General features: G+C 31.5%; 2 protein-coding genes across 6 annotated transcripts in view; one reads left to right on the top strand and one right to left on the bottom strand.

The window, feature by feature from the left end:
* LOC130901866 (protein Fe65 homolog) overlaps positions 1-10,409 on the bottom strand; it is a 95,654-nt gene extending 85,245 nt beyond the window's left edge. For 2 of the 5 annotated variants that reach the window (XR_009060329.1, XR_009060330.1), the window contains exon 1: positions 10,210-10,311. Coding sequence is in view for 2 of the 5 variants with exons in the window: in XM_057813511.1 (XP_057669494.1) it covers positions 10,210-10,222 (13 nt within the window). In the remaining 3 variants the exon portion in view is untranslated. Of the gene's footprint in view, positions 1-10,209 lie in introns of all 5 variants that reach the window. The other 3 variants (XM_057813511.1, XM_057813512.1, XM_057813509.1) reach the window with 3 other exon arrangements.
* A 122-nt stretch (positions 10,410-10,531) lies between these two features.
* On the top strand, positions 10,532-19,287 carry LOC130901867 (uncharacterized). The gene is made up of 3 exons (XM_057813514.1): positions 10,532-11,364; positions 12,874-13,530; positions 18,905-19,287. Exons 1-3 carry the CDS (start codon positions 10,818-10,820, stop codon positions 19,048-19,050), a joined length of 1,350 nt encoding a protein of 449 aa, XP_057669497.1. The 5' UTR covers positions 10,532-10,817; the 3' UTR covers positions 19,051-19,287.
* The last annotated feature ends 5,470 nt before the right edge of the window (positions 19,288-24,757 follow it).

Below are 24,757 nucleotides of genomic sequence, written 5' to 3'. Positions count from 1 at the left end.
TGATTAGAAGATTAGATTCTTGTGAACCTCAATCTCAAATTAGTGCTGCAGTGAATTTGGTAACTTCAACAATAAGGATAATTCTTAAATATAAAGAAAAAATACTGTCATCGACAACGGCAACTACTTCAAGCTCTGCAACTATAATTACGCATTCTAGAAATAACATAATAGAGGAAATGGGAAAATGACTGTCTGTATGGATTAACGACGAAATTGAACGCAATATGCCATTAAGCCAATGTATCATAATGGAATAAGCTAGAAGAATATTTAATTACATTCAGGCGGAGGCAAGTGACATATATAAGTGAAACTTTAGTTGCTAATCGAGGATGGTTTAATAGATTTAAACATCGAAATAATTTTCACAACATAAAGATTACCGGTGAAACAGCAAGTGGTGACACGAAAGCTAAATTCGCAGCGACATTAAAAACAATAATTGAACAAGGAAACTTTACTCCAGAATTGGTTTTCAATATTTACGAAACAGACCTGTTTTGGAAAAGAATGCCAAAATGAACCCGTGAAGTGAATTTCCATCCCGTGAAGAGAAACTAGAGTCAGGATTTAAAGCTGCGAAAGATTGCATACATATCTAAGTCAACTTTTCCTGTAATTTGGGAGTATAATAAAAAATCATGGATAACTATGAAATTTTCCAGGATTGCTTCCAGAACATTTCTGCCCGTCTGTAAAATGTTATTGTGAAATTAAAAAACTAGAACAAAGGGCACTACTATTAATTTATAATGTTCCAAGCCACCCAACAAATTTATCAGACTTAACAAACAAGGTGTTTGAAAAACAAACGGAGAAAAAAAGTAATCAATAAAATAATTTTGGAAAAAACTACAATATTGTGAAAGCTGTATAAAACATAAACCTTTCTTGAAATGAGATAGAAATATCTTTGAAAGGAGCATGGAAGAACATTTGGCCAGATTAAGTAATAGCGAAGACATTGAACACCCTGTCGATATGGATGAAATAGTGGAATTAGCGAAACAAACCGATTTAAATGATCTAAATGTGGAAAACGTCAAATAAATGGTTCAAGAAACAGCAGCTAGTCTTTTTATTTCGAAGATTTCGAAGAAGAGCAAAAAGATCTTTCGATAGTGTTTGTAAGAAGGAGTTTGACCACTATTACTGAAATTATGGACCTCTTTATTGAAAATGATCCAAATTTTGACAGTTACAGATGTTTTATCCACTTATCAACAATTTCTAACAGAAGAAAAACGCAAACAACATTAGATGCCTTCTTGACAAAAAGGCAGAAAATTGGATATAGAGAATAGACTGAATGATCTGACTGATTGAATTTTATTTTTTTTTATAAGTCTATTCGTTTATATTGTTATTATATTTGTAAGAAATAAATTTTTGGTTTTATTTTTATCAAAAAAAAACATTATTAAATTTAATACCTAACTAATTTTCTATTCGTCTTCCCCTAACCCCATTATTTACATGTTAAGATTGCCTGGTTTAGCGCTGTTTCACATTACGTTCTACTTTGATGAAGCCCCCGCGTTAAACAGGGTCTTACTGTACTTCATTAAATATTCGTTTATTTATGTGAATGAACAGAAGTCCTCTTCAAAATTTAGAGATAATCGAATACTAGACTGTAGACTCAAAATTAGGATGAAGAATTTGCTAACAGATACGGTCATTTACTGGTCTACAAAACTATTTTCAAAGCAATAAAGAAATATAAAATAAATTCAATTTTAGCGTTATTATGTACTATGTGAAAAAACTTCATACAGGTCGATTTTTATTTTAAATAAGAATGGAGGTCGAGTGGCACCTTGTTGGAAAGGATTTTAGTCGTCTGTTCAGCAATATAAAGTATCATAACTGAGAAAATTAATTTTTAAGAGCTAAAAGTTTCATAATATCTCTGTCACAAAACTTTACGTAGAATGAAGATAATAATGTCCCATAATATTTAGAATGTATTTTTCAATGTACTTTACAATTAAATTAAATGTTCAAAATTCACTTCTTGACAATAACCGAGGCGATTTTGGAATTCTCGTAGGTACAACATTTTGTATGACCACAGGGGTTATTTTGTTAATTTCTTCCGCTATCCTAACTTTTAAATCAGCAATATTGTCTGGCCTATTAAAGTATACATTAAATTTTAAATAACCTCATAAGACGTAATCGAGAGGAGTCAAATCGGGGGATATAGCAGGTCATTCGATCTTTCCACGTCTTCCAGTCCACCTATTGAGTAAAACCTCGTTTAAATAATTTCTAACTGTACGTGCAAAATGCAGTGGAGCTCCGTCTTGTTGGTAGTGAATAGATCTATCTATCTCATTTGGATGATTAACGTCAGGAAAAAGTATTTGTAATGTAAGCACTAAGAAATTAATCAAAAAATCTAGATACTCCTCACTATTTTATATGTCCCCAAAAAAAATAATGGCAAATAATTTTATTGTTAATGATATCAGCCCAAACGTTCACTTTTTTAGGATATAGAGCGTGAGCGACATTTTTATCTTCATTCCACGTAAAGTTTTGTGATAGAGATATTATCAAAATTTTACATCTTAAAAATTGATTTTCTCAATTATGATAGCACCAATTTTTTTTTATTTTTTCTATTTTTTATTCACATAGTACATAAAAACGCTATAATTGAATTTATTCCATACATATGGACCGCATTGCATAATTTCAAAGTAAATATGTGATCAGTAGCAATTGTGTAACTTTAAAATAAACAGAATGGTACAAGGTTTATTATTTTGAAGCCTGATATAAAATCAGAAAATAAGTGACAATGTACTATAGCATAAAAATGCACCCACATACATTACAGCACTATAATTAATTAGAATGTGACATTATACCCTTATATTAATTTCACTAAATTGAAATACTGTGTAGATACCTTCATAACTCTACCGTACTTACATTTCTCCCGATATCCCAACATTCCACGAATTTCGTCTTAAATTAAATAATGAGATTTACGAGATAGTGAATCTAACATTGTTTTGGCAAAAAAACTCAAAAAGGTATAGGCTAATTTTGTGTTAGAAATTAAAATAGAGAAGAAGAAACGAGAAGACTAATATTCGTCTCTTACGTGTTTTGGTTTTGGTTTCTCAAACTTCAACGCATCGCTTTTGTGTTGAGTGCATCGTAATTTTAAATTTTGAAATGTCATACCTGTGTATATCTTATTACAATTCTTCTTATAAGATCATTAAAGGAGGCCAAGATGAAAGTAGCTCTTATCTCAACCAGTGATACAAAGCCGACGATAAAATGCTTATGAATAAACATCTAATCATTATCAAATAAATTTGTTCTAGAAATTTAGGAACATAAACTTATAAGTGTCGAAATCAACCAAATAAACAGTCAAACACTGGTTCATCTAAATGTATAGATTTTGCTAACTAGTTATTCATGATTCATATAGTTTGTCAGACTACTATACAGTTAGTATGGTATGGATACAAAATGTAAGAACTTATTTATATACAGTCCTTCATGTGGAACTGAAGCCTGGATACTCAGAACTAGTTTGATTCAATGATTGGGTGTGTAGAATTCTCCAAATATAACATATTTTCAATAAAAAAGTCTTAAGAAAAATGTTTGTGGATACAAAAATATTTACTAAAGTCAAAAAATAAAAGAAAAGCTATTTGGGTCGAATAGAATGTGAGAGACTTGAATGGTTTAAATTCACAACACTATTGAAATGTTACAATGGACCATACGTTTTTCTAAGGACTCAATTTTATTTTATTGATGTATAGGGGGGGTCGAGGAAAGCTTAACCTCAAGTTTGTGGGGTTCCACTCCTTGTCCCCCGGCCGCCATCTTAAATAAAGGAGTGAAAAGCTATTTTTGACGATATCTTGCGAACCATTGTCCCTACAAAAAATTCGTTAAGACATAAATAGTGGCAAATCGCTTTGCCTAAAATTTTGTCTATGACACTTTTTGCCATTAACCGCAAATTTAAAAAGTTTTGAGCAAAAAAGTGCAAAAATTTCATTAACAATTTCTTTTTTCGCTCAATAACTTTTTATTTTTTGATTTTTCAATAAAATTACTTCAGAATAATCTTTTAGATCGTTCTTTGAGGATGAATTTTATATGGGTGATTCCGTTCTAACTGTGATATTCAATGTCCTGTATTGTTTTTTTGTACTAGTCATTAATTAATAATCAATTAATAAAAATTTTGTGTTAATTGAGTAATTCTTAAGATATTTAAACATTATTTTTATACAATATAACTTGCCACTTAAAGAAAACTTATACTACATCACTTGAATGTCAGTACCGTGTCATGTCCATTCCTAGAATTTACCGATAAATTATTAATTTTTTTTGTCGTAACAAATGATTTAAACTAATTACCTTATAAATTCTAATGTTTATGATCAAACTGAGGAAAATTGATGCATTTGTTGTTTAATATCTTAAGTTACCATGTCAGTACCGTGTCATGTCCATTCCTAGAATTTACCGATAAATTATTAATTTTTTTTGTCGTAACAAATGATTTAAACTAATTACCTTATAAATTCTAATGTTTATGATCAAACTGAGGAAAATTGATGCGCTTGTTGTTTAATATCTTAAGTTACCATGTCAGTACCGTGGATAAATGAGTCAGTACCGTGGAACTCAAAATCCGACATTTGTGTCTTGCTCGTGATACTTTGAAGTTGTAGTAAATTCCTCTTAGAGTTTTATTTTTACAGTAAAATAGATGAATAATATGCATAAAAAAGTTAGAAAAGTTAAATTTTAAAATCTTGAAATTTTGAATACAAAAAATCACAGTTAGAACGGAATCACCCATATGTGGATTTTTTGATGCTCACTACATTGTGCCAAAAACAAAATATCTGTTAACATTTCAATTTTTTTTATTTTTCTTTTCTTTACTGATTTAAATCTACTGATCTAAAAATTTATATATCATTTATTATTTTTAATCGACTGTGATTTTAATCATTATTGTTCTTCCTCTAATAACTGTAAAAGCTAAAGGAGTGAAAATTTACTTGAGCGAGCAAAAGTGTAGAATGATTTGGACAATGAACTCTTCTTACAAAGAATCTACAGAAATTAAGTGTGGTAAAACCACTGTACCAACAATATCACAAAAAAATAAAATTTCTTGGGAATGAAAAAAACAAATCGAACAAATTCGTGTCGACCAAGCTGTTTCAGATGCAGATTTACTCATCGTCTCTTCTGCGCTTATTAGATCTCAATCTTGTGATTATGTGATTATTGTGGCAGAGGACATTGACATTCTCGAGTTGCTTAAGGCAGTAGGTAGAGAACGATCCAACATTATATTTTTAAAACCCTCTATAGGTTGTGCATCAGATTATATAGCCCTTCAAGTTTCATGTATAGAGATCTTATAGCTCAGAATTTGTTGTTTCTCCATGCTTTCTCAGGTTGTGATACAACATCAGCAGCCTATAAAAAAGGGAAACTTAAATTTATCAAAATTATGGAGAAACATACAGAGTTAGCTGGTGGTGCGACGCTCTTTTTGTCTGAAAAAGTTGATCCGTCTTTGTTGGTTCTTGTTTGTGAACGTTTTTTCATAGCATTATATGGTGGTAATGAAGGAGATTCACTGGACACCTTGCGATATAAACGATTTGCCACAACTTTGACTAAAAATTAATTTAGCTTATCATCACTGCCTCCAACCCAAAACTCGTTTCCACAGTCTTCGAGTATATCACCAGGTCCAGTCGTGGCTCAAGAGGTATCAAAGTCCTGGGGCTGGAAGAAGTAAACAAACATGGATGCCAATACAAGCCCCCAACCCCTACGGAGCTTATGAAATTAATATTCTGTAGGTGTAAAAGAAATTGTGGAAGCATATATGGCTGCAGGAAAGCAGGCCTCAAATGCTCTGCAGTATGTCTTTATTGTTTTGGCGAAACTTGCAGCAATATCATGGAAATATCAAAGTTAATAGAAGAAAACGAATTAGAAGATGAACTTCCAACTAGGAGAATTTTAAGTCCCGTCATTCCCCAAACCTTTACTTTTGACACAGATGTAGATACTGACCCTAAAACACAACCTGGACCATCAAAGAAAACTAGGTAATACAAAATGCCAGGTAAATTTAATCATTATTTAAATCTCTCTCACCTACAACTTATCTGTGGATTAGGCCTAGTGGGGATACCTCGTAAAAATCGCGCCTACGGACTCTACCTCATAGGTGGCAGGGAAAACCGTCGATTAAAAATAATACATTATATATAAACGGGCAGAAAAATCTGTGAAAAGAAAAATAAGAAAAAAATTGAAATGATAAATATTTTGTTTTTGACACAATGTTAATTCAAAAAATTCATCCTCAAAGAACGATCTAAAAGATTATTCTGAAGTAATTTTATTGAAAAATCAAAAAATAAAAAGTTATTGAGCGAAAAAAGAAATTGTTAATGAAAGTTTTGCACTTTTTTGCTCAAAACTTTTTAAATTTACGGTTAATGGCAAAAAGTGTCATATACAAAATTGTAGGCAAAGCAATTTACCACAATTTATGTCTTAACGAATTTTTTGTAGGGACAATGGTTCGCGAGATATCGTCAAAAATAGCTTTTCACCTCTTTATTTAAGATTTTTAAATATAAAAATTCTATTCAGGAAAAACAAAGAAAATTCTTGGAAATGTATCATACAAACTAGACCTAGGAACCAATGAATAAAAAAATTGATGTAGAATCACTTAGCAAAATATATTTATTACACTACAAAAAAGTCCAGTCTGCAAGGAATTTGTATCCCAATTATTGTTTTGAGTTGGTGAGCGGGAGATAGTGAGAGCTCTCCTGCTTCCCAATAAACAATTCTCAGAATCTACAACAAATTTTACAACCCAGATGGCACAACTCGTTTGCGGGTGCTTGCGATCTCCAGCCGGTCAGAACTTAAGGTGAGAGATTAAGTTCATCTGGTTTTATATTCACAAGTTTCGTTTTTGATCATATATTCACAATAGCAACCAATTCCAAATCATTTGGACATCCCCAGAACCGGATGCTGACTTTTATACATTTGTTTGCTTCAATTACAATAATCAAACTAGGATGCGTTTAGAGCTCGAGAATGACGAATGCGAGAAGTTCTGAAATTCGCGTACTTTTAACTTATTTCGTCATCCCTTTTTAATTTTTTTTAAAACTGACATGTGGCAGCTGTCGATAATAAAATATGAATAAAAATATAGTGATTTTTCAAGCTATTTGTTCGGGTTGAATGGACGTTTCTTTTATTCCTTCAATTCAAATCTTCACTAATTTAAAAAAACGGAAAAAGCAATTTGTATTAAATTTTAATTACCCCCTGTAAACGAGTTTAAAAATCAACTCAAAATAAGTTTGTAACAAATCGACAGGAACAACTAAGATTAGTTTTCATGAAATTTCTCAAAAGAAAGAAAATTTTTCGTTCCAAAACTAATTTCAGTTTTGCTATAAAGATTATTTGGTTCACAAGAAAATTTCTGTTTTTTAACTAGTCAACTAGTCAGTTTTTCTCATTAGGAGAGATTTAAAAAAATCGCCAGCTGGCTAAAGAAACCCTCTTATAGCACCACCTCAAACCAGAAATTACTCTCGCATTACTTCTTTTCTTTCGTCAATTTCTATAATTTTTCTGATAACTTTGTATGTCCTATTCCATGTTATTTCAGATGTTATCAAGTCTAGTTTCATTTCATATATGTTAAAGCTGTCTCCTGTGATATTCTTGTACTCTTGCCTTAACTCCTCCCATCGCTAACACACAAACAAGGTGTGGTAAACAACAGTGACCCGACAATGAGGTCTATTTATCCATAGGTTGATCTCAAGTATGAAAGTGTAGGTCCCCGTCCTTTTTGGGAGTGTATCCATCTGTCTTGCCACATATTCATTAGGTTTCTTTGTACTTCTTCTTTTTTCTAGCTGGCGTATCTTCCCCAGCTCGTTCTTTGATCATGAGATCTATCAGAGCAATGCCAGCTATTATTTCTGCTGCATTCAGCGATATGGATCAGTATGCTCTTTTTATTCTTATGGTGAGATGGTTTTGTATTTGGTGCAATTTACAGGTGATTTATTTTCTGTAATCTCTAAAAAGCCTCTTTTTGATGAGAAAACACTGGAAAATATTTTTTTTTAATTCAAAACAACATATGCCTCTACATGATCTACTTTAATTAAACTGGGGCTGTATATCTAGGTTCTGGGTTGTCTACTTCGGGACAAGCTTATACTACAGGATATATGAATAGAAAAACTTGTCATTAAGTAGGTAAATCATATAAAAACTCTCGCCAGCATATACGAGGAAGCTAAAGTCATGATATATAATGGAACTCCTGAATACCCGACCAGCAGAATAGTAAGTCAAGGAGATTAAATATCACCAAAACTCTTCACATCAACATTGGAAGAAACATTCTGTAAATTAGAATGCGACAACAAAGGTATGAGAATAAATAAAGATTACCTTAACCATCTAAGATTCTTAATTGTAGATAACTACAAAGAGCTACAAGAACAAATAAATGAACTCAACATAGCTGGCAATAGAGTAGGCCTAAAAATAAACCCAGCTAAACCCAAGGTAATGTACAATGAACTGGTAGATAGATAGGATATCCTAATAAATAATACTACACTGGAAATTATAGAAGAATACATATACCTGGACCAACAAATATACTCAGCTTCGAATTACTACTATCAGAAATTAATTGAAGAATAAAATTGGCATGGAATGCGTATGGGAGAAACTCAGTAATATTAAAATCTCGAATGCTACTTTATCTGAAGAAAAGAGTCCTTGATCAATCCAGTCATGACATACAGAGGTGAGACTTAAACACTCAAGACTGATATAACAAAAGACCCAGGTAATAAACGTCACCCACAGAATCAAATTCCTCAAAAGGCAATGGGCAGGACGCTTGGCAAGAAGGACTGATAATAGACAACAAAAATTACAACATGGTACCCAAAAGTCACAGAAGAAGTGAAGATAGCCTATTTAATGAAAATACATATATAAACAAGTTATTTGTCTAATTTGGATAGGTATATTGCATCAAGCATTCTACCTGGCACTAAACATCTTTTGTACTACAAGGGATCCAAAACAAAATATTTGATATTGGTTTTTATTGATATTTGTAAGTTGATAAGTTACAGTAAAAAATAAGTTAGCCTTTTTTCATCCCTTATTAAACAGTAATTTTGTGCAATCCATCCAGCTACCTATTTTTATTTTTTATAGAGAAAGAAATTGAGTGACTCAGGTAAATTGAGTTCCTCTCAAATAATTATTAGTCTTTTATTAATTTTTTTATAAAAGGTTTCTCAGCTCCTAGGCGAATAGGTTGATTTTTTTTAAGTAGTTATGATACTTTTGAAAATACTAATTGAATTGATATGAATTCTATATACACTTTTAATTGGTATATTTGTTTCAGAAAATTGAGGAATTTCGCGGTCATTCGCTTTTGTATTTATGTATATTCAATAAACACCTACGCAATAATTACTAACATATTAATATGAAATAAACTCAAGGAAAACTTTTATTTCTTTAAAAATTTTTAGTGAAAAACCAAATAAGCTTATGTTTATAAATTATTTTTAAAAAGGGTTCCTACAAAAATTATGCTACTTACTGATAAGTTTTACTTTTGAATTACTTGATTGGAAGTATTCTGATAACTAGAGCTTTCTTAATAGGAAAACTAGCCTAGACTGACATCAATAGTGAAGAGACTTAATTTTTAAGACATAAATAATACTTTCCAACGATTTAATAAAAAAACAAGCATTGTTAAATTTTCAAAAATAACAAATATTTCACAACACTAATTTATCTAATTTTTCATAGTACATAAAATACTTCAAATGATCGAAATATTAAGTAGGACATTCACCCAATAGAAGTAATAATAAACAATATAAATTAGGGAAGAACAGAATTGTCACTAAGCTTTAAATAAGTTTACGATTTGTTAAGAAAATACATTATTGGTTAAACATCGAATTTATTCCAATAATTCAAATTTTTTATAATATAATGTTATACGCCCCGTTTATCAAGAAGTAGGTACGTTGATAACTATTATTTAACATGCATAATAGTTAAAAAAGTTTAACTAACCTTCATTTGCCATAGGAAAGCTTTAATTGTCAATAACTCACTTATTTATTCCCTTTTTCTTAAAAAAATAAAAACAAACTTATCAATATTTTACAAATCAACTTTCAGTTTGACAATTTTGTCAGTAATACCACGTGCAAGAAAATAATTAAAAAATTGCTAGGAGGTCTTTAGTCGGAGAATTACACTTGCTTTTACTTTTTTCTGTTATCACCAATATATGCATGGAATGAATAACTATATAATAGTTGAAAATAATCTAATAATATAACATATTTTTGTCAACACTCCAATGTTGCTGAGCCTGTTTTACTACTTTATTAAAAAATGTAGAGATGGAGCTATTTTGTATCGTCAATATTCAAAAACAGAAATATTTTTATCCGAAAAAGGAGTAATAACCATGGATACTATTTAATAATAAAAGAAATGTACATTATCAATAAATTTTGGTAACGGCAGACTTCAAAATTTAATATCCTGTTGAGTTTTAAACCTATAGTGTGAAAAATCAAGTGAACTTTTAGGTTAAGATAATGTTTACATTCAAATTTAAAGTGTAAAGTGTTTGAATAATTTATAAATTGAAAACTCTATGATTTTTTAAAATGAAAGAGTTATTTGCAGCAATTCCTGCTGCTGATTCCCCAAGAAATGTATCCTCACAAGAATTTCAGGATATGTTAACGTCATGGTTTGAGAAAAAAGGCATTCTTTGCGAGTTAAGAACCAGTCTGAGATATAAAATGATAAACGTGATTAAAAATACTTCAATAGGTCGAGATATTGTTCAAAAATCACACCCAAGTACAATCAGTTTATCTAAACAAGCAATAAGTTTAATTGTAGCCGAATTTCTAATGAAAAATAACTGTGATTATTCTCTTTCTCTATTTAATACAGAAGCTGGACTTTCGCGAACATTTTCAGATAATATAGCAAATGAAGAGAATAAATTGACTCTACAATTTGACAAGGAAAATATATTGAATATTTTGGAATTAATCGGCATTCACAAAACTTCCAATATATGTAAAGAAATTCTTGATGTCTACTATATGAATAATGAGAGAAATTCATTTCTTTCAGCACTTATTTCAGTGTTAAGTAAATGTGTGTTTGAGAATGTGAATCAAAAACAAATGAGTGATGTTGGTAAGTTTCTTTTTCTACTACAAGCAATCTTGAAATCACTGAAACTCAAATGATTAAGAATATTTCTAATGTAATTTTGTTAAGATAAAGTTGCTTTTAATCTAGTTATTTCATTAAAAAAAACTTTGATCTTATTTTGACAGAATCATAATTAATTTCTGTGGTCAGTTTTCGAATTTAATAATCTTTCTGGTTTGACCTTTGATTTGAGGACTTGGTCAATATCTTTTTGTCAAAATACATGAAAGAGGACAAAGTAACGCTCCTAGGAATTATTGAAGTTAGATAATTTTAAAAAGAGGGTGTACATGGTCTACAAAAGATCTATTGTTTCCCTATCTCTAAAATTGGTTATATAAGCTATATTTGCATACTGTCCCACGGCATTAATTAATCGGGTTAATCCTCCACTTTTGATGTCAGCTTACTTTTATACAAGGGCACAGGTACATCCTGCCTTAGCAAATTGTGTTTTTGACCTCTTTTCCACAAAATCTGCAGTTGACAGTGTTTCAATATGTTCAACCGACAGTATCAAGTATAATTGAAAATCATTAATGTCATAAAAATTTCAATTTTCTTTTATGGAAGAATTATATGAATTGTTGAATTTGCTTACATTCAATGGGGCATAGTATTCTTTGAAATTATCTTAGAGCAGTTTCACACACAGTAAAGTGGATTTTGTTAGTAAATTTTGGTGAAAGGATATGATCATTTTTTTACTTATTCAGAACTAGCCCATTTTCAAGAAATTTGTCTTTGATTTTAATAAAAGTCTTCAACAGCACTTAAATTTCAAATTTTTTTTGGAAGAATTATATGAATTGTCGAATTGGCTTAAATTCAATGGGGTATCGCCTTCTTTGGAATTATCTTAGAGAGGTTTCACTGTAAACTGGATTTTGTTGGTGAAAAGATGGTATTTAATAACGTTTCATGATCAACAATATTTATGCTATGGACGCCATAATGTAAATGATCGAGGAAAATGTACATAGTTCTCTAATATTAAATTATTCATCTTACAAGCACCTTATTCAGCTTCTAAACCGGCAACTCCTTCAAATAATAAGAAAAAATATGGTAACTTAGAATTCTTTATTGATATAACATAATTACTGAGTAGTGGCTTATAAAAAAATAGTTTTATAGTTGTATAGTAGCTAGAAAAGAGTTCTCATGTGGTGGCACAGTAGCTCTATATAATTATTCTTTAGATTATGTTTTTACCACCTCAATAAAACGGTCGAGTAAAATTGTCTTACTCAGATGAATAAGAGCCTTTTAAATAATGTATAAATGTGTTTCTAACTATTTTCTAGCACTATCCAGCTTCAGAAAATTGTTATATAAACGATTATTTTTTCTTAATAATACTAGTTCTTCTACTTGGGTATTGATATCAGTCTATAAATGGCAAGACATTCTCAGTTTATTCAAACATTCATTGCCTCTTACCTAATGTTTGTAATGTTGGACTAAATTTATATTTTGATTGTTTTGCAGATTTGCCCAGTGAAATAGATTTTGTTAGAAAACTCAGAACAATTTTATGTAAATTGAATGTACCACAGAATAATATAACATTTGCAATAGAAAGAATCAAAGGTCTCCATTTAAGTGAAATAAAAAACATTGAAGATCATTATAGTAAAACAATTTTCAAATCGAAGAACAATCTTGTTTTAAAAGAAAAGCAAGTTAATGATATGAAGAAAAAGAAAGATTTGCTGGAAATTAAAATGATGGAACTTATTAAAAATAATAATGAGCTTAAAGTTAAATTAAAACAAGTGACAAAAGAAAAAAAGGCTAAAGAAGAGCAGCTTATTACATTGAAACATACTAAAGAAAATAAAAATTTATCTGAACAATGTCTAGATAAAGGTATAAAAACAGAATGTAGATTGGAACATTGTGGAACAAGCTGTAAAGAAAACTGTAAATTAATAATAGATCTTCAAGGCGAAAATGAGGAACTCATTAGAAAAAATAAAAAAAATTTAGAGGAAATGAATGTATGGAAAACAAAGTACCAAAATCTTCTATTAGAATTTACATCATTCCAGCAAAAAATCAGCTCATTGAATTTAAAGGGAAACTCTGAAATTCCTTCCTCATTGTTACCTTCAGATTTACTAGATAAGGACTTGAAATTTTCAAGTAAGTAAAGATATTTTAAACAGGATCTATCAGTTTAAACGTAATTGGTTTTTATTTTAAGCAGATTTCATTTGTTTGTATACTTAATTTACAAAAAGTAACAAAACATTAAAGTACAGTAAGACCCCGCTTAATGTGTAGGATACGTTCCATCAAAGTAGAGCATAATAGCTAAATAATAGACTAAAAATTTTTCGAAAATAGGTGGCTTTTTAGGTGCGCTAATCAAATATTAGGTGCATTAATATTTTTTAAGGAATTCAAACAAAAAGATCTGCCAGGTCTTAAAAACTTGGCGATGCCTATTTAAATTTATAAAAATAATTTTGTGCCTGTTGTTGCACATAATAATCAAGTGTGCAACAGATTCTTCTCAAAAAGTATTCCGTATTCAACATTTAATCAACAAAAATTTCTTGATGACTTGGTGGGGGATCTTGATGAGACTGGTGCTTATTCCAAAGTCAAACCGTATTCTAATTGTCTCAGCAATAATCCATTCAGATTTTAAATAAGATTTGATGTTGGAACAAACACCCATCTCATCAAGATTCATCACTTCTAGTAAGGTCATCGAAACAAAAGTCATTCAAGGAATTTTTTATGGTTAGAAGTTGAATGTGAAATTCTTCTTGACAGGAACCTCTTGCACTTAATGAGCACTTAAATCCTGTTTGAATGATTTATTGCTGAGACGATTAGATAAAGAGTATGCCCGATGAAATATCAAAAGCTGGCACACCAAATTGTGTGTTGAGGAATAAAATAAAAATGGAATCGATTTTTACTATGATTTAATATTCATTCAAGGCATTCAAGGAATTTTTGGAGTTTGAAAGTTGGAAATAAAATTCTTCTTGACAGGAACCTCTTACACTTAATGAGCACTTGAATCCTGTTTGAAAGGTTTATTGCTGAGACAATTAGATGAGAGTATGCTAGGTGAAATAACGAGAGCTGGCTCACCAAATTGTGAGTTAAGAAATAAAAGGTCATGGAAACAAAAATCATTCAAGGAATTTTTGATCAATAAGCACTTAATTCTTATGTGAAACAAAAAGAAAAAAATATTTTTATTTAAATGGGGATCGCCAAGCTTTAAAAACCTGGCAGACCTTTTTTTTGAATTTTTTAATAACTATAAATGCAATTTATAATTAATTTTCATACCTAAATTGCACCTAAAAAGTCCCTTATTTACGATAAATTTCTAATCCATTTTTTGGCTTGAGGCACCCAATTTTATATGAGTGCTAAACGAGACTGTCGTTTAACATGTAAATAATGGTGTTAGAGGAAGATGGTTAGAAACTTGGTTAGGTATTAAATTTAGAGATTATATTTTTTTTTAAAAAAAATCAAACAAAACATTTATTTCTCACAAAAATAAATACAATATAAACTAATAAACGGGATGATCCCAGAAGTACCTGGCCTGACCTAGAGATGGCGGTAGTTGCTTGAATAATATCTCTGTATTAGAAAGTACACAATCTATACAACAGATATTTCAAGTTCCAAGCCGGTTCGTCAGGAAGTCAGAGAGTCGGAATAGCCTAAATACGTGACCGAATCGATTCTACTGCATCTTGGTTCACTACGTCCACATCGTTCCTGGAAGACATCCGATACCAGATGACTCTTTAGTTAGAATGGAGGCAAGAGCAAGTGGCCTTGCTCATCACTGCAAGAGGTTTGCACCCATTTTGGCACAAAGAAGAGGGTCGTTTCTTATTTACGGAGCCCTCCTGAAGACGACGACGATATAGCGCCTAACAAATGAACTAATAGGATATTAACCATCTTCCGAAGGGGAAGGCGAACACCATGTCCAGACCACTGAACTTTTCGGAGGGTTCCAACCCTATGAAAAAAGGATCCACCAGACTCCAATCCGAAAAGATTCTTCCAGCGAGGGGGATGTCGTGTCATTGGTCGGTTCGGTCAGGAAGCCAGAGAGGCGGTTCGCTCGTTGACATAAGGAAACGTCACATTTTTCAAAACCTTCATATATCAGCTATGAAAAGTATATATGTAAAAACTTTACGTAACTGTTTCAAAGTTTCAAAGACTAATTTATCAATTACTATTGTGAAAACTGACAATTAACACATTATTTTAATTCAATAATATTTTGAGGTTTATAAACATTTAAAACAACATTATCAAAGACACAGTTATTTAAAAGTAAGTCCATTTTCTGGGTGAATATTCTCTTGAACTTCTTGTCTTCTTGTTAATTTCATTTGAAGCTGTGATATCTACATGTAATCCCAGAATGTTTTCTGAAATTCTTCTCTTATTTTCTAATCAACTATCAACATAGCTTTAGGTAGACCCAGGTACTGAGCAGTCTTTGCTGGTAATTTTCCAATGGTATTTATGCTCACGAGTTGTATGCCACATTTTCCATTATAATATTGCACAACAAATCTGTCGTGCTTCACACCAGAAGGTCTAATATTTTTATACTTTCGAGGATGTCAACAAGATTGATACCAGCAATATTTCCACAGTAACCACAAATTCCCGAAAAACGTGTGTTTTGCTTTCTGGAATTGTAATTTTAAAAAAGGTGCCTTCATCAAATACGTCTCCTTCTCGTAGGAACGTCAGTTCTGCCTACCTGCAAGCTCCCGCAATCCTTATTATCATTGCGCCCTAAGGAACAGTTTTAATAATAAATTATATATACGAGGATATATTAAAAAATTCTTAGCCTACTATAGAACCAAACAAAATTTCAATGTCAAAATATTTTATTACTCAACATATTCTCCTCTTATTCGAATACATTTATTACAGCGAAACTGCAACGTCTCTAGACCTTGCAAAAAAAAATGTTTCTTCTTGCTCTGCAAACCAGACCTCCACAGCTTTTATTACCTCCTCGTTGAAAGAAAATTTACGACCTTTTAAACTTTTTTTCAGTTGAGGAAAGAGATGATAGTCGGACTGAGCCAAATCTGGTGAATAAGGAGGGTGTTCTAGTAATTCAAACCCTAAATCACGAATTTTTTGCATGGCAACATGAGATTTGTGTGCAGAGGCCTTATCCTGCAAAAACAAAACACCTTTGGATGGCTTTCCGCATCTTTTCTCTTTAATTTTTTCCCGTAGAGTGGTCAGTAATGTCGAATAGTGATCTCCAGTTATTGTTCTACCCTTATCCAAATAATCAAACATGGTAATCCATGGCAATCCCAAAAAAATAAAGCAAGAACTTTTCCAGCAGATTTCTGGACACAAAACATCTTAAGTCTTGGAGAACCAGATTGTCGCCATTCCATCAATTATTGCTTTGTTACTAGATTATAGAAATGTATCTAAGTCTCATCCAAAGTAACAATTCGGTTTAAGAAGTCTACATTGTTTTCAAATCGAGCGCAGATCGAACGCGATACTTCTACCCTTGCACGCTTTTGGTCAACATTCAAACATTTGTGGATCCATTTTGCAGCAATTTTTCTCATGTCCAAATTAACGAGAACTATATGATGAACGCGCTCGTATGAAATATTCAGTGATTCAGATATCCGTTTTAGCCCAATTCGACGGTCTGATAAAATCATGTCATGAACTTCATCGATATTTTCGGGGACTGACACAGAAACTGGCCTTTCCGATCGGTCATCATCTTCAATGGAAAATTTACCTCTTTTGAATCTTGCAGTCCAATTTTTCACGGTCGCATACGAAGGGCATTGATCAGCAAGGGTTTTAAGTATACCTTCGCTAATCTGCTTACCTCTTATCCCTTTTAAATATAGGTAGTTGATGATGGCTTGATACTCCAATTTTTCGATTTTCACAATTTTGGTGGACATATTTTTTCCTTTAATTTATTGCGTATCTCTGGTTTACTTTTTTGACGTCAAACTTTACACTGACACTTCTAATAAGTTATTGTTCGTTGCTATGGTAACGGAATATTTTTTTTATGCATGGAACTGGTCTAGGCTAACTAGATATCAATCAGTCCTTAACGAACTATTAACGTACGGTTGCCAACAAGAATTTACAAATCTCACTTAACTCGTTACAAAAATTATCACCAACAAAATTAACACGATCACAAAACTAGAAGATGAACAACAAGGATTCAGATCAGGAAGATCCCACGTAGATGCTGTATCCTACCACAACTGGTTGAGAAATCCATAGAATATTTCGGTATTTCTAAGTTTTCATGACGTCAGTAAAGTTTTTGACAATATTAAAGTGGAAGATGTTATTCACCTATTGTACAATATAAGCCAGTGGCGGATTTAACGTTTTGCTGTCATCTTTTGACGCTTCTATTTACCTCTAAAATTGGATACCTTATTTCTTAACAATTCAAATTACATTTTGTATCAATGGAATTTCAACTTTATGATTGGAGAACTAACTTGTTTTTTTTCATGACAAATGGTTGTTGAAAAACACAATTTTCAGCATATTTTACAAAGCCTTTAACAAATTACTTTTCTATCTATTAAAACTTCAGAACTCATCTTTTTGTAAATAATATTTTTTTAAATTGTGCTATGCCGATGACGCCTTGATATGTGCCGAAAATGAAGATGATCTTCAAAGATAGTTAAATATCTTCAATCTCACAGGAAAATAGTATGACTATCTCTACTAAAAAAACCAAATACATGACAACATCAAAAGGGCCCATTAGATGCAAATTGGAACTAGAAGGTCAAATAATGAAATACAAGTACCTTGGAATTGACATAACTAGTTACGGAGACGTAGAAGACGAGGTAAGGGAACAAGTAGCTGAAGCAAATAAGGCCGCGAGTTGTCTTTAGAGCGTATTATGGCGGAACAAACACCTAAGACAAAAAACAAAGGCACGCATTTAAAAAGCGACAATCAGACCTATAATGACCTATACATCAGAAGCATAAACAATGAAACAACAGCAGAAATGAGAAATTTTCAGGCGGAAACAATTTTATATGTGATTATGTGACGTATACAACATTAACGAATGGGGGCGTAAATAGCAATTGAACCAACATTTAAGTGTAATGGCCGATAATACACTGGTAAAACTAGCAAGGGATAAATCTCCAATTGGAACAAGAAGTGGAGGTCGACCACGAAAGAGGTGGAGTGACAATCTAGAACCAGGATGAGGAAAGATTTTGGAGAAGGAACAGGCGTTATAAAAGAAGAAGAAAGAAAGAAGAATATGTTTTTTACATAAACACATCCCCAGGGTATTGATTTCCTATGTAAAACAAGAAAAGACTTAAATAAAATTGAGAAGTGTGGATAAAATGTGAAGTTTTTATACAACTTCTTTTAGCTTCAAACTAATTTTAAGGACAAATAGTTTATAGATAGTTATAAGACTTATTTTTAACTTAAATTTCAGATAAGCAGTTTGAATCATCAGACAGTTCAACTGACGAAATTGTTCGAGATGCTCGTAAGAGGTTAAAATTGCTGGAAGAAGAGAACGAAGAAATCGCAGATCGGCATAGAAATATTCATAATAAAAACAAATGCAAATTATTATAATTCAACTATTTTGGTTTTCCAATCCATAAATAGGTGTTGTCATTTTGATTATATCCATTATTTCAAAACCGAAATTTAATTAACAATTATTTTATAAATAATTTAATAGGATTCAACAAAATGTCTGTACATTTTAGACATTTATGAACAGAATTCTAAATTATTTTTGGAAATCATGTAAATTTCATTTTCATTAATTATGTAAATATTCATAGGTCAAATATATTTTGAATCCCCTATTATTTTTTTTCATATCAAGTGTTCGCTCGATCATCAATCCTGGTTTAGGTAGGACAGTCCTGTTTTTATGGTACTGAACACACTATTACCACTACACCAACAATCACAATTACAACACGCGTTTCGATAACCAAGTTATCCTCTTCAGAGCCTCAATGTAAACTAAAACCTATTAACTTGACTTACCTATTTTGTATTTAATTTTCCCACCAATTAACCTCTCGCAAAAAATAATTCCTGTGGGAAAATCTCCTTGGCCAGAATCTTCACATTTAATCCTTAACTACTGAACTATAGAGTGGGCTGTAAGGTATAGACACTTTTTCCTTAACTAAACTGTTAAATTTAAAAATTTCAATGCTTTTAAATGCATCCAATAATTTATTATTGGATACATTTTTTAACAATTTTACATTAGATATATGGAGGGTAGAGGTAAAGAGAACCATCTCTGTGCTACAGGAAGTGTCCAACAAATTCTTTACGTTAGGGAGGCGCTACTATCGCATGAGAAATAAAGCCCTAGAAATTCAAGAATTAAGACAGAGAAAGAAGTGATAATTGACACTTTCTGTCTAGAAATTCACAATAATTCAGCGTTATCTCAAAGTAGCTTTTGTAAGTTATATTCATAAAATTATTTTGTACTACGTGAATAGTTTAGATTTTGTATACCAATATTCAATTAACAACTCTAGTCATTCGAAATTTTTTACGCTGCATAGGGGAGCGGGGGTTACGTTGTTACAGGGGTAAAAAGTTACACGCGTTTTTTACCGGGATTTTAAACTCTTTGATGGACATAATTGGACTCATTCGTTTTTTTATAACATCGGGCATTAGATAAAAACAATCAGTGACCCGCCAAGCGCTAAGCCGTTATGTTGTGTGCGTGTGTCCCGATTTCAACCAAGTAAGTAAAAAAATCCTTTACGAAATTTTTGATTCCTGATGACTACATTTCTTATTTTGTCAAAATTTTTAACCTTGAACATTCATAATATATCTACCTTCAATTTACAATATTGTTTTATTCTACTATCGATATCCATTGCAATAATTGCAATTCCGATGAAAACTGATTTAATATTTGTATGTGATATTGTATCCTACCTCTATAAAAATTACTATATATCTTTCTATAATATAAGTACCTTAAAAATGTTAGAATCCAAAGTATTCTAGTTTGCCAATAGTTTATTAAAATAACTAATTAAGAAGTGAAAGTGAATAAGTTGTTATTTGCAGACTAAGCCTGTGTTTTTATATAAGATTTGAAAATGTTCCTGCCAAAGTGATTTTCTACAAAAAAAACTTAAATAATTACCATAATAGATATTACAATTACTCATAAATGTTACAAGACTGTATAAAATGATCTCTATTGTTTATATCGTTTTGAAATACTAATAAAAAATATGTCTCACTGATGATTTTGTTTATTTATCTACCGTAACATCGTGCCTCGATAATTAGGTTTGCCAGACGTGCTCGAAAAAAAAAACCGGACAGTTTCTAATTTAAAAAAATAAAGCTATTTTATTCCATAATAAAAAATTTAAAAAACAAAGAATATTTAATATTTTTGTAGGTAACTAAACTTTTTTTCACTTTTTAATATATTTCACATAGATGCCGCTGCTTTCAATAACTCCCTATTTCTTGATATCTTATTTTTAAATTCGATGCAACTACTGTTTATGTTGAAAAAAACTCACACTTTCGCTTTCTACAGAGAGACGATTTCTTTCGTTTGTCCAAACATTTCCCATAACACTAAATATGCTTTCTACGAAGGCAATGGATAAGGGAATGCTGCAAACATATTGCACAAGTTTCAACAAACTTAGTGCTCCCTCTTTCTTGAAGAAGGTACACCACAATCTACTGTTTTACCTTCAAGTACGGGAAACACGGTGTGCAGTGCAGCCAGTTCTTCGTATAGATTTTCAGGAGGCTGCTCATGTTACCAAGGAGAAATCAACCACAAATCTATTAATTGATCCAGAGTGGGCATTATTCCGGATTCTAAATCTAAACAACTAAAAGTCTTAAAATGCTTATTTTCAAAGCTATACCACTTTGCTATGTAAACCAGAGCTCTTTGTTAAACATTTAGAGCATTCGTCACAAATTGTTTAGAATGATATTCTGAAAAATAGTCTTTCTTCAAGGCCGTGAGTATTTTTATACCAAAATGTTGGTCGCTTATTTTTTTAAAAGGCTGTTCCTGAATTTAATCATTAGATTTATTATACAGATTATACGCTGCTGTAATATGTTTTTCTAGCAAAAGCAAAATTTTATCATTATAAGTAAAATACAAATACAGTTCATAGGTACAGTTCATATAAGTAGGATTGGTCTCATTTGCAATTTCGTTTTCTTCATCTGATAAATACCCCAAAGTGCTGTAGGACAATTTTCGGGGCCTTGTTCTAAGAAATACCGTTTTAACGGTTCCCATGATGAAAGTACTCTATCCAGTGCTTTAAACGAACTTAGTTATCTTGTAGGAACGTGTCGAATAACATCCCTGTATTCACTTTCAAAGAAATCAAAGCACTCCTTCAACTCTTCCTTTTTTTGCAGAATTATCGAACTCTGCAAAAATTTTCAATATTAATGTCCCGAGTGCATGTCAAATTGTCGATAATTTAATTTTCTCGAGTGCGCGAATGCGCACAAGAGGAAATTATGAGACAATTTGACATGCACGAGAGGGCATTTTGGCAGACTATTTCCTGAGAAAAATTTAATTCAAAATAAACTTAATTCTGTGTTTAAAATTTGTTATTCTTTAAATTATACCGTAGTTGACGATCATCATATTGGCATTGAATTGGTATCTACGGTAACTTATTGACAACAGTTTTGTTCGTGAAAAAATATTTCAAAATGAGTTTACATCCTAGACCTGGCACTAGTGCAAATTATCGATAATTTGCACTAGTGCAGTATTATCACTGAAATTTGATCGTTGCTAGGTAAACATAAAATATTACAGCTTTTTGGTTGGCTTAAATTTTTCGAAGGAAATAGTCATAATTATATGTGCTTGTCCGGTTTACCAGCAATTTTTCAACCGGATGATCCTCGAAAAAACAGAACTGTCCTGTCGAAAACCGGACATCTGGCAGCCCAACCGATGATGTAACAATTAGCCCCAATTCCGAGGTAAGACGTTACAATCTACTTGTTAAGTTAAATTCTCCATTGTGAAAAAATTACATAAATTTTAATAAATTTTCAGTCATATTTTAATAGCTAAAAAGACATATAACATTACAAGTAATCAAATGTATAATTTATTTAATAGCTTGTGTCATATTAACAACTATCTAAAAATTGTAACAACTTCACTCTATCTAAAATAACTATGTTCATATGATATCTCGTCCGACAGGAGCGCCATTCTGGTCAAATTTTGAATTATAATTTACCGTCTACAAGCGGACAGTTTTTAAGCTAAGCCCCCATATGAGATGGTCCTCCATAATTAGATATTTATTAATTGTATTATATATATATATATATATATATATATATATATATATTTATATATATATAATATTATGACAATACTCAATTTTTAGGTCCGTCCTTATTTTAAACGAAGTGCTCTTTAAACCTGACATTAACAGATCTCTTAGTCTGTCCGATATATTCTCCGTCACAATCACTACAGCACTCATTTTCAAATTTGGTATTTTATCCTTAGCCAATAATTGTTTTAATGTGAAGTTGGATTTATAAACCAATTTAAAACCCACTCTGTTAAATTTTCTTTCCAATCCCTTTGTATGAACAAGATTGAAAGATACTAGAGCAATTTTTTCTTGTACTTCTCTTTGAGTTTGGAAAAAAGTGGTTTCACATATCACAGAAATTTATTGAACCTACGACGGTCAATTAACCTATTCACAATTCTCTTATCGTAACCGTTGAATACAACTACATCCTCAATAATAGTTATTTGTATATCAAGTGCTACTTTATTGGACGAGTTGGAAAATTGCGAGGTGAGCAACAGACGAGTCGAGCAAAATAGTATTTCAGCCGTAGCATAGACAACATTTTTTAGACGACGCATAAGACCCAAAACTTTTTCAATTACACTGAGGAAAGAAAATAAATAATAGAGAATTATAAACATTTTATTTATAGAACAATATAATGTACTTAATGATATTTGCAATGTCAATATTAATGTATAAATTATTTGCAAAAAGTAATGTTGATTGTTCCTCCAGGACAATTATTAATATTTATTAGATTGGATGGAGATATAATATGTATATCTCTACTAGATGTTGATGGAATCTCTGTAGATATGCTTGTTATTTCGATACAATTCGTAGATGTGATTGTGTCATCAAAGTGAAATTGTCTACATTGAAGTGGCTACAAGCACATTTAAGAAAGTTAAAGTTGTCTACTCCAGAGCGTCCCGAAAGTGTTTTGCAGTACGGAACTGCCACTTTCACTACATGGTACACTCAAAACGCAACTTTCGGTATGTAAATGAATACAAAACGAACAACTTTCAGATAGCGTCGTCTAAAAAAGTTCTTTTCTTATTGTATCTCTCTATGTTAAGTGGAAAGTGAATTGAACAATATTTCAAGAAATTAAGACGTCATATCATGCTGGATACAATGGAAAGAATCATGCGGGATATACGTAGCGGTGTTTTTCTTAAATACATCAAATTCTACTGAACATACTGTTTACACTACCATTACACCAATTCTCATAATTACACTGCCTGACGCGCGTTTCCTTAACTAAGTTATCGTCTTCAGAGACTGAAAATAAATTGTTTACCTTTAGTCTCTGATGACAATAACTTCGTTATCGAAATGCGCGTCAGATAGTGTAATTTTGAGTGTTGATGTAGTTGTGGTGTGAACAGTGTGTTCAGTAAAGAATTGCAAACAATCTGCAAATTAATCAACGCTAAACATATTGACCCAAATAGCAAAGAATAAATGTCAAGGTTTTGATCCTTCTCTAGCGAAATTTTCAATAATAAGGAGAATTTCCGAACGGATCAGATTTAGTTTCGCGACCGCAAGTGCGGCCAGAATCTTCTTTGGTGACCTGAAGTGTAGTCGCTTCGTGGATCGGTGAATTCTTTTAGGAACTGCCAGTGGAGCCATTTCGCTGTCCAGACCGAAGTCGATTTAGCGGTGAAGACCCGGCGTGGTAAGAAAAGGCGTGAACCTCAAAACTAGTGTCTTTTCGGGCAAAAATTTGAAACTTTGAGTTTAGAGCAAAATTTTACGAGTTAGGATTAGTTTTTTTGGCTGAAACATGTTATGGCATTTCCATGGTCAAGATTTTATTATAACATTCTTGATGCAGATTTATATATCTAAATACGTAAGAATTGATAAGATAATTCAAATTATAAGTTCGGAATATAGAGCGCTTCTAATTACTGCACAAAATAATTACAATCTGT

The sequence above is a fragment of the Diorhabda carinulata genome, chromosome X, assembly GCF_026250575.1.
Source record: "Diorhabda carinulata isolate Delta chromosome X, icDioCari1.1, whole genome shotgun sequence".
In the NCBI taxonomy this organism is placed as follows: Eukaryota; Metazoa; Arthropoda; class Insecta; order Coleoptera; family Chrysomelidae; genus Diorhabda; species Diorhabda carinulata.
Note: the sequence above shows the minus strand (reverse complement) of the source record. Positions and strands in the feature narration are given on the sequence as shown.